At 40.6% G+C, this 10,878-nt stretch overlaps 1 protein-coding gene and 1 pseudogene across 1 annotated transcript; both read left to right on the top strand.

Moving 5' to 3' along the window:
* The first annotated feature begins 1,268 nt into the window (after positions 1-1,268).
* On the top strand, positions 1,269-9,233 carry LOC137273862 (zinc finger protein 782-like). Its single transcript, XM_067806753.1, has 4 exons — positions 1,269-2,375; positions 2,968-3,046; positions 6,520-6,668; positions 7,783-9,233. The coding sequence occupies exon 4, from the start codon at positions 7,796-7,798 to the stop codon at positions 8,870-8,872; it is 1,077 nt and encodes a 358-aa protein (XP_067662854.1). The 5' UTR covers positions 1,269-2,375; positions 2,968-3,046; positions 6,520-6,668; positions 7,783-7,795; the 3' UTR covers positions 8,873-9,233.
* LOC137273864 (uncharacterized) lies at positions 1,290-2,278 on the top strand (annotated as a pseudogene).
* Positions 9,234-10,878: the final 1,645 nt, after the last annotated feature.

Here is a 10,878-nt window from a genome sequence, read left to right as displayed (position 1 = left end):
ACTACGTGCCAATTAATGTATGGCATCATGCATATGATGTGACTGGTAGTTTTCTGGCTTTAATGTTGAAGTACAGAAGTTTGTTTGTCATAATGTGGAATTGTTTAATGGAGTCATGTCATGGAATCAAATCTGAATATATAACAGTTGCCAAGTTAACAGTTGTAAAGCACATCCTAGTCACCTGCTGTAAATCAGAGCAAATATACCTGTTACTTGCTGTAAGGCAGGAAGACCCTAACAGTGCAAAATTAAATGTACAGAATAATATAACAGCAGCCCAGGAGTCCCTGCTACCCTAGACAGTTTTGTTCCAGTAGGATGAATACACATACTTACCAAGAATAATGACACTGGTGTGCACAGCTGGAGTGGAAAACAAAGAGAAAGTGAAATGTTGAAATGTTGAAAAGGGGTTAGTGGGTGGGTGAAAGATGAACAACATATGAAGGCGGCATTACCAACAGAAAAATAATGGCATATGACATTATACATTCATTTGATGATGTTGGGCTAGATGTCATGCATCTGCATACACTCAAGAGGAAGTTAATATAATTGAAGCTTCACATTCCCGCCATAAATTCATTCAGTTTATAGTACTAAATACTAATAATTTCACAATTGTTCTCTAAAACTAATGAAGTTTACAAATTAATATAAATCACCACAAAGGTATTATAGTAGCAGTATATAACAAAACTATTGATTATGGCAGTAAGGACAGAGATGCATTGGCAAATCCAGAGGAATTCAAACCTGAATGCCACTGACCTGTAATCTAGCAAACATTGTTAGTTTTATTCAACTCTGGGATTTTAGAAGTTTTATAAGTTTATGTATGTTTCAGCACTGTTTTATGAGTTCGCATTCAATACAATATTCTCCAGCGACTTAAAATGTGTTAATCGTTATTACTTGAATTGGGAAAACTATTTTTTCATTCTGAGGCCAGATATCTCCCTCAGAGTAGATCCTTATTAATTCCTGCACTGATCTTCTACAAATGTTCTTTTTGTCATAGAGATCTTGACTGTTTCACAACCATAATGCATAAACTCCTGCATATCAATATGAAAAATATGGGGCAAAAATCAGGGTTACTCACTGCCCAGTGAGTCCATACTTCTCTTTTTTCAACGAATCTGAACTTCACCATATTCTTCTTCCACATAAGTTGAATTTGTTCTTTATGATAAACAGCAGTAACATTTTAATTCCGTTTGCTGCGCTTAGAAATTTAATTCTTGAGTTCTCTTTGTTCACAGACTCATTTAAAGATACCTAGGATGCCTCGACTGTCTAAAGAAGAGCGAGTGGAAGTGAAGGAAATGTTAGACAAAGGTTACTCCCAGTATGAAGTTTCTAAAAAAATGAAAACAGCTCAGAGTACAATTCACCGATTAGTCAATAAGTTAAAAACAACAGGGTCGCTGAGGGCGACCTTGGATCATCCCGACCGTAGATCAATCATGGCTAGAATGTGCTGGCGAGGAGATACCCTTCGTTTGCACTGAGTGTGGTAAAACTTTCAAACACTTCCACAAACTCAGGTACCATTTGAAGACTCATGGAGACAAACGGGAATAGCAGTGTGATCAGTGCGGCCATGGTTGTATTAGTTCTACTACTTTCAAACGACACATGCGTATTCATACTGGAGAAAAACCCTATATTTGTGAATACTGTGCTCGAGGTTTTGCTGACTTATGCACAATGACCGCACATATTCGTACTCACACAGGAGAACGTTCCCACAAATGTCACATGTGCTAAGGCCTGCGCAACAGCTGGAAATCTCCACGCTCATATGAAGGTACACAGAGATAAGATAGGAGGGGAGGTCCCACGTCCCTTGTTTGTGAAACCACCAAGGTACAAATCTGTCCCACTCTTCAAACATATGCATCTGTTGAAAGCTAGAAAACAGCAAACATTGACAGAAGAAGCAAATAATGGTAAAGATGGTGAAGCATTTGATGAAGATATTATTGTCAAAGAGGAAAATGAATCTAATGAGGACATCCTTGAGGACCACCAAGATGAGGACAATCCTTGTATGCATAGTGCAGATTTGTCTTCTAGTTCTGTAAGTGAATTTCAAGAGGATCTGCCAGCAAAAAATAAAGAGAATCTTGATGGTTATGAGGATAACCTGCCCTCTGATAAACTTTAAGACTATCAGAAGAAATTCTATGAAGCAATTGTGGGGTCTTTAAAAGTAGTTCCACTTGTTCCAATCAAGAAAGAACCTGATTTTGAAGAGGAGTTGAACTGATCTGTCTGTTCCATGAATGCTAAATATTTCTGTCAATGTCTGTGCATCTGAGTCTGAGTGACTGCCATAAGTTCCACAGTCTTGTAGTTCTACACTTGTAAGTTTCTTAGAGGAATATAACCTGCATTACTGTCATCAGACTGAGACCACATTAGGTCGTTGGGTTGATAGCTTAGGGCACCATATCGCACAACACTAAATGTGATACTTGTTGTTTCCCTGCCTGGGGCTTGACATTATGGTATGAAACAATGGCTGGTCAATTTTGAGTCTGTGTATGTGTGTTATGGGAGACCTATTCTAGCTTTGAATCCCCATGATAGGTTCAGCATTTGTTGCGTTGAACCTGTTTCAACACTGAAATTATTAATGATCACTGAGGTAATAGTCACAAATGTGAGAGACTGTTTGCTGTCTGCATTACAGAATTTAACAGGTTTGGTAGGTATACCAAGAGAGCTTTTCATATCCCTCACTGTTGTAGGTACCATAGTATTGTGGACATGTGTCAGCTGCGTATATGTTGCAACTGATGTGATGAATGTATGTTGTTATTGTGCATTCAAGTGAACATGTCAACTGTTTCTTTATGGATTATTTTTTAAGGTGGAAAACTCATTTGCATTCCGGAAATTTGGTTGTTGCATCAACTTTGCCATACGTTCCATTTTGCTTTGTGTCACATTCAGGTACGCCCAACTTGGTGAATAGACAGCGTCTGAGTTGCAGAGACAAGGTGATACATCACACTGCTGTTCACAGACGAAGGCAAGTTTCATGTGATCGTGCAGGATTCTACAGGCGTCCGGAAGAACCTTCATATTCAGTGATGCTTAATTGAACATAGTCATTTTATGGGTGGCAGTTTGAATGACGTAGCTCTTCAGGGAAGAAAGTGAGTTGCAACTTAATCTTTCTATTTGTGTCTCCAGTCATCAGGTGCGGGCTAGTCCCCAACCCTCCCAGAGTGAGTGAGTGAGTTTGGTTTTCCGCCACACTCAGAGACTGAATCTGTTCTGACGAAACATTGATAAGACGAATGACCAAATACGATGTTAGCTTTCATTACTTAACATTTCCCACTGTATATGATTCACGGTTATTTTGTCCACAAGCATTCATATTTACTGATAACAACATGGACCTGGAAAAGAATGATAACAGCCCATATTTTTCTTAGTATCATTATGCTCCCATTAAAAATAGCTAAGAAATTTAACCTCAGTCTGGTGATTTGAGATCTGGACTCCTGGCGGGCCACGTTAGGGTTGCCTCCGCCTCTGGGGGCAAGAAATCACCAGCGGCACTCGTACGATGTGGCCAAGCATTGTCGTCCATGAAGACCAACCTTGTGTTCTGAGGATGATGATCAAAATGTGGTACAATCACTGTGGGAATTATTAACCACTGGACAAATAGCCTGTCGCTAGTAAAAATCCAGTCGTGGAAGTAAATCTCCACAGTCAGTGGCCCGACTGACTAGTAAATGTTCATGGGGTCATTTTGTAATGTTGTCACTATAACCGACTTATTATAATACACTTTTAAATCATGCAAGATTATTGCCTGATAAAAATATTCATCATATCAGCACCTAATGATGAAACCCGTGTCTACATTCAAAATTCGGGCAAGTGAATTATTTTGCGGGCTATAGTAACTTTCAGGTATAGCTATGCCTAGTTGACAGCCAAATGTGGAAAGTATTTCGTACGCTGGCTGCAACAACCTTGTCTAGGATGCCACAAAGTCAGGGTTGGGGTGGGGTCATGTAACCCGACATTACATTACCCCCTTCCCCCAAAGAGGCACTTGATCCAAAATATTACTTTGTGCATATGTAGTGTTTCTGCGGCGTAAAACACAAGCTCGGCCATTAGTTCAGAACCAAAGCAATGGGCCTTCGTCCGAGCAAGAGAGGCTTCCCCGTGACCTCAAATTCCAGTGACTTGCAGATTGACACCAACTTAGTGGTGCTGATTAGTGCTTGTCCCTGGAGATAACAACGGATGTCTGAAAGGTCGTCCGGCTCCATAATCGATTTCTGCTGGACAATCGACGATGTGGAAGCCGCTCTGTTTCTGACACGCCACTAGACATGAACGGAAGAAGTCCTGTGATTCCCGAGTAGTTGTCACTCGTGCTCGACCTGAACCCAGACTGCCCATAACGTCAATAATTCGCTGGTGTTTTCTTGTCAGTCGTCTGATAGTCGAAGGATGACAGACAACCAACATCTCTTACAATATCATGCCAGCAGTCTGCATGCCAATATTATCATATTCATATTGTCATTATCAGCAATGAAATCAGCTGATTTCCCAAGTTATCGAGCAGTTTTCTCAAAACTGCACCTATTGCACATGATGCACGCCTTGGATCGTAGCACGTTGACGCCTAAAATCAATGTATGGTGCGCCCAAAAAGTCAATATTAGCATACGAACAAGTGAGTGAGTTTGATTTTACACCGCACTTAGCAATATTCCAGCTTTAAGGCAGCAGTCTGTAAATAATCGAGACCACACAATCCAGTGATCAACAGCATGAGCATCAACCTGCGCAATTGGGAACCGATGATACATGTCAACCAATTCAGTAAACCTGACTACCAGATCCCGTTAGTAGCCTTTTACGGCAAGTATAGTCGCCTTCTGTGGCAAACATTGGCTGCTTATAACCAATGCTTCACTGCTCTCACACAAACACAAGTAATTATAATATGGATATAAATGGCCATGTGGAGGTTACATCATAGGTACGATACGTTCTTAACACGTTTTACATTTACCTAAATAACGTGTATAGTTTTAGCAATATTACAATCAACGTGCAATGGGGTTCGATTCAGGGGGTTTGACATCGACACCACCACTAACCACCGATACAGCTTTGCAATATATTATATATGACACAATTGCCTGTCAACGAAACACTTTCCTCACGTAACTACATTTTTCTGTTCTTTCAACGTCTTTCCATACTAAGGCTTTAGCTAAGAAAGTTTAGTTTTTGTTGTTTTCACCCCGACTGTCGTCGTCCGCGCTGACATCGTACGTACTCAAAATCATGATAATACTGTACTCTCCGACCAAAGGTGCTTTGTGGATATCCTTGTTCTTCTCCTTGCAGTCGTCAGCCCAATGCCTCTGCCCTCAGTCCGGTTTCCTGAATATGTTGCTCTGGCGATTTACAGCTGTCTTTACACAAAGAGCGGCGGTGCAACATACCCAGGAAACCGGACAACTCTGTCAAATATATTTATTTATACTTAACCAGACCATTCAACAAATTACATATTTTTATCAATATTTTCATTTAAGTCAGCAAGTTAAATGAAATGTGGGGCTCGTTAGTGAGAAAATATCCTAAACCCAGGAAAACTATTTCTTTTGTTTACATTTTTGTTCGTCTTCGCGTGCTTCTGTCTAACCCCAAATATCAATAAGGTCACTTGAATGATTAAAGGTTTATTTCATATATCTCAGTGTCACAATTGCATATCAATAACCTTGTACAGAATGGGTCGTTGCAGGAAACAGCAGTATTACCCAGCGAATACATAACTTCTATATGATTGTAAGAGGCGACCAAGTGGTCGGGTGGACAGATTCATCGACTTGCTTCAGACTTCACCTTATCCCTATTGCGTAGATTGATCCACGCGCTGTTGATCACTGGATTGTCTGGTCCACACACGACTATATAAAGGTATATATCTGGAATATTGCAGAGTTCCATTGCCATTCCATTGTTCCTTGCGTATGGTTGGTGATTTTAAGAGGACGGGGGGGGGGGGGGGGGGGTCACCCATTTTGTTCTAGGCAGATGGGGGATCAGCAACTTTGTACATGTTCTGGAGAGGGATTCGTTGACTTTGTACATGGCAAGCATTGGAGTTCACTTGCTCTGTCCATTAATTTTAGAGGGAGTCATTCAACATTGTACATGTAACTCCATAAAATCATCAAAACGCGCTCGCGCGCACAGACCTAAGCATAAATATTCATTGATAGAGGGACGAGTTTTCTTACAGATTAGGCCTAACGCTAGAGGCGAATGGTGACGAATGAATTTAAAAGATTAACTCACTCAATTGTTTTGCTACTCAACCTAGAATTTGTTATTCAAGAAATAAACGCGAGGCTGAAACGCAAAGCACAGCAAACATTGAGAAGTTTTTCTTAAAATAGCAACCAATAGAAACGCATGTAACAGAACCATTATTTTATTCATCCACAGCCATCGTCTCATTGGCCTGTACCGACTCACAGAACGCGAACCGGGAGACGGGACCCAGCTTATGCAGTTCGTAGATGAGCTAGCTAGCGACATTGACACACGCTTGTCTGCACAAGACTCGCTTGTCTAGAAGTCTTTGAGCTTGTTGGGTATGTATATTTGCATGCATTATTGTAATGATGTGGGGCCATGATGTGTGTTGGCGAAGGGATTGTAAGTTAGAGGACTATTAATATCTGACGATTTATGTTAGACAGAGGCGAGATGCTGGCTTTGTTCTCGACTAGTTAGCAAACTATGATGCGACAATCGAAGCGCATTTGTCATTTTTATTCATACTGTGAGGTCTTTCACGAACGAACTAGCGTTAACATTTAAAGGTCTTGGAATTAATAAGTAAACGTGGGTATATGTTCGCCAAGGCCCGCTAAATACAATGTATATTCATGATGTTAATCATCCCAAAACACACTCGCGTGATAACCTATGTAATACCTATAGTGTATTGGGAAATCAGAGGTAGATAACAAAATTATCATATCTCCATTTTTTTAAAACCTCATGCTACGGGTTCCACTTTAAATCAGATTTAAAGCCATAATAATTTCATTATGTACCTCATTTTCCAACACAGTCTGTTTTTCTCCTAATTATATACATGTTCTTTTAGTTGTGGAGATCTTGACATATGCTCTATGATACTGTGATACTTTTCCATATACTCCAGGAAATCAGTGTGAAAGCAAAGGAAAAAATTGGAAAGACTTCAGCCCATTCCCCCCACCACCCCCTAGCCCTAAATTTTAACAAAGAGGAAACATAACTTTTAGTGACATTTAGAACTCTTTCTGTATGTTAAGTTACAATTAAAGAAGCATGTTAACATGATTAAAACTCTTTTATCAGATGAGCAATTTATTCAGGTGATATGAATTGACTACAACGAAATTTAAGGAGGATACAGGCAGAAGTCGTTCCCAAAAATTAGTTACTCACTGCCCAGTGCTACAGCAGATTTGCTTGTCTTTTCACACTTAACATAGTTTGCCCCAAGTTCTTTATGTTAAGACAAAGGTGGTGCCATAGTGGTTAAAACAACAGGTTTGATTCCCCCCATGGTCACAATGTGTGAAGACTATTTCTGGTGTCCTCCACCCTGATACTGCTAAAGGTTAACGTAAGACATAACTTATGTTAGACATTAGAATTCCATTTGGCGTGCTTTGAAATCTAGTACTTTAGTTAGTCCTTTATTTTTGACAGACTCAGACTTGCGATGCCTCGGCTGTCTAAAGAACAAAGAGAGGAAGCAAAGGAAATGCTAGACAAAGGCTTCTCCCAGAATGAAATTTCCAGAAGAATGAATACATCTCGGAAAACTATCCATGATTTGGCTCGCAGGTTAAAAACCACAGGGTCAACTGATGACCACCCACGCACAGGACGACCTCGGATCATTCCCAGTCGAGATGAAACGTGGCTAGAATGTGCTGACAAGGAGAGGCCATTTGTATGTGCAGAGTGTGGCAAAACTTTCAAACGCTTCAACAGTCTGAAGAGGCATATAAAGACTCACCAGGATGAACGGCAATACAGATGTGATCAGTGCGGCCGGGGCTTTATTAGTGCTGCTAATTTCAAGCGACACATGCGTACTCATACTGGAGAAAAACCCTACATTTGTGAATACTGTGCTCGAGGTTTTGCCGACTTGGGTTCTGTAAGGATACACATTCGTACTCACACAGGAGAACGTCCTTACAAATGCCACTTGTGCAGCAAGACATGTGCAACAGCTGGTAACCTCCATGCTCATATGAAGGTACATAGAGATAAGAATGGGGGAGAGGTACCACAGCCATTATATGTGAAACCCCCGAGATACAAATCTGTCCCAATCTTTCCACAAATGGAACTTTTGAAAGCTAGAAACCAAAAAGCATTGAAAGAAGCATCTGATAATGCTGAGAATGGTGAAGCATTTGATGAAGATATGATTGTCAAAGAGGAGAATGAATCTGATGAGGATGTCCAGGAGAACCACCAAGATAAGGACAGCCTTGAGAACAACCAAGATGAGGCCAGCCTTGAGGAGCATGAATTTGATGACAATCCCCATATGCTCAGTGCAGATGTGTCTTCCAGTTCAATAACCAAATTTCAAGAGGATCGGCCAGCAGAAATTGAAAAAGTCCCTGATGCATTTGAGGATAATATGTATTTGAGTCAACCTAAAGACATGGACTTTCAGAAGAGGTTCTGTCAAGCAGTTGCAGCATCTACTGAATTTGAACTGCCTATTCCTGTTGACCATATCAAGAAAGAACCTGACTTTGATGAAGAAAGAAACTGACCTGTACATGAGTGCCAAACATTGCTCTGGTCATTTATGTCTAGTTCTGAGTGACTGCAATATGCTCTATGGTCTTGTAGTTCAATGCTTGTGGGTTTCTTTGAGGCGCATTACCAGCATTACTGAGGATGTAATCCAGAATTATGCTGCTACCTCTTGATATAACAGAGACATCTGCTGTAAACAGAGCATCTGTTCCAAGTGCAGGAGCAAGCCATGTTACACCAAAAACTTATTATTTCCTGTTTTGTTTTGCATGCCCTTAATGTCATGATCATGGAGGTGACATTTGCAAATTGTTTTCTGTGGTTGTTGAATGCTGCAATAAAATATTTCAGTTATGCCCCTTCAGGCTGTAAAATATTTGTGGTAAGGTGATAGTTCATATGCTGATGAAGAATATCCCACACCATCAGACAAACCAGTTGTTAATGACATGCTGAATCAGGACTTGATTTATTGCTTTGTTACTTGCACTGGTGCAACCCAATGTTACAAAGTGCAACCTACTTATGAGTCTAACCTGAACAAGGTGCAAGTCAGTTTTTGAGAAATAAGTCAACAATAAATCTAACATAAGCATACACATAAATACGTCAGCTCAATTTTGAATAGCTATGGCACCAAAACATCACAGCTATGACAGCTCTTGTGAACCATGATCAGCAGTGTCTTTGTGTAGCTTATGTGCAGGGAAGCCTCCCACGTTTTAAAACACTACGTTGCAACTAGAATTTTGCTGGTGCAGCTAGGTCTTTATCTTACATTGCGCCTGCTGCTAGTAGGTTAACATATCTTTAATGGAGTCTGTGAGTGTTCCATACTGTCAGACAAACATGTGGTTAATGACATGATGAATGTCCCACACATCAGAGAAACATGTGGTTAACGACATTTTGTGGTTAATGACTTTAGTCACCTGGTCATTCGTCTATGCGTCTCTAACAAAGTAAACTTAAGTATCTGTATGTCGTTGAAGGAAAATAGCATTTTGATTGTGTCATTCGGGGATCCGTCTATGCCTCGCTTACAAGGTAAACTATTACATTTCAGTAACTGTATGTCGTTGAAGGAATACAGTATTTTGATTGTGTATGACGTCATAATTGCATCATGGCGACGCCATTGTTCAGGTAAGAAAAGTCGGAGCGGCGCGTGTTTTCAAACAGTTCTCATCGTTTAAAGCCGTCACGTAAACTGTTGCAGTGAAGGTAGGTTGTGATGGTCTCCCCCAGACAATGCATCTCTGATTGTAAACACAGACGTTTCTCACCGAGAGTCGAGTTTTAAACTTGCAACGCCTGCTATGACCTAGCTCACTAACAACGTAGCTGGAACATTCATGGAGACTGGAGAGCACGGGCAACACATGACCACGTGACCTGTCCCAGATGAGCTTCGGACCTTGAGAAAATTACACGAGGTCGCTCTTACAGAAAATATCATTATATTTCAATTGAACAGAGAAATATTCAATGCCCAATGTATGGTATGTTTTACGATTAGAGCAGGACAGATTGTATGTACATACGAAGTTATAAGTACCTAGTTTCAAGAAAATGTATGTAATAAGGCAATTTGGAGTCCACCACACGATGGTCCAGAGTTCAGAAGGCCCATTTATGAATTAAAAATCATCGTTGTTAACACAATTATGTCATCGTAAATGTTATTCCCATTAGTTAAGATTGACTTCGGGCGACACTTTCTAGGCGATACCCGTGAAGGTCCGGAGTAGAACAGGCCGTCAGCAACCCATGCTTGCCATAAAAGGTGACTAACGGATCAGGTGGTCAGGCTCGCCAACTTGGTTAACACATGTCATCGGCTCCCCATTGCGCAGATCGATGCTCATGCTGTTGATGACTGGATTGTCCAGACTCGATTATTTGCAGATCACCGCCATACAGCTGGAATATTGCTGAGTGCGGCTTGAAACTACTAAACTCACTCACTTTCTAAGCGAGTATGTCTCGTATAATTCGACCATGAGTAGGAACCAGGGA

Source organism: Haliotis asinina, chromosome 2 (assembly GCF_037392515.1).
Source record: "Haliotis asinina isolate JCU_RB_2024 chromosome 2, JCU_Hal_asi_v2, whole genome shotgun sequence".
In the NCBI taxonomy this organism is placed as follows: domain Eukaryota; kingdom Metazoa; phylum Mollusca; class Gastropoda; order Lepetellida; family Haliotidae; genus Haliotis; species Haliotis asinina.
This window is presented reverse-complemented; position numbering and strand designations above follow the sequence as displayed.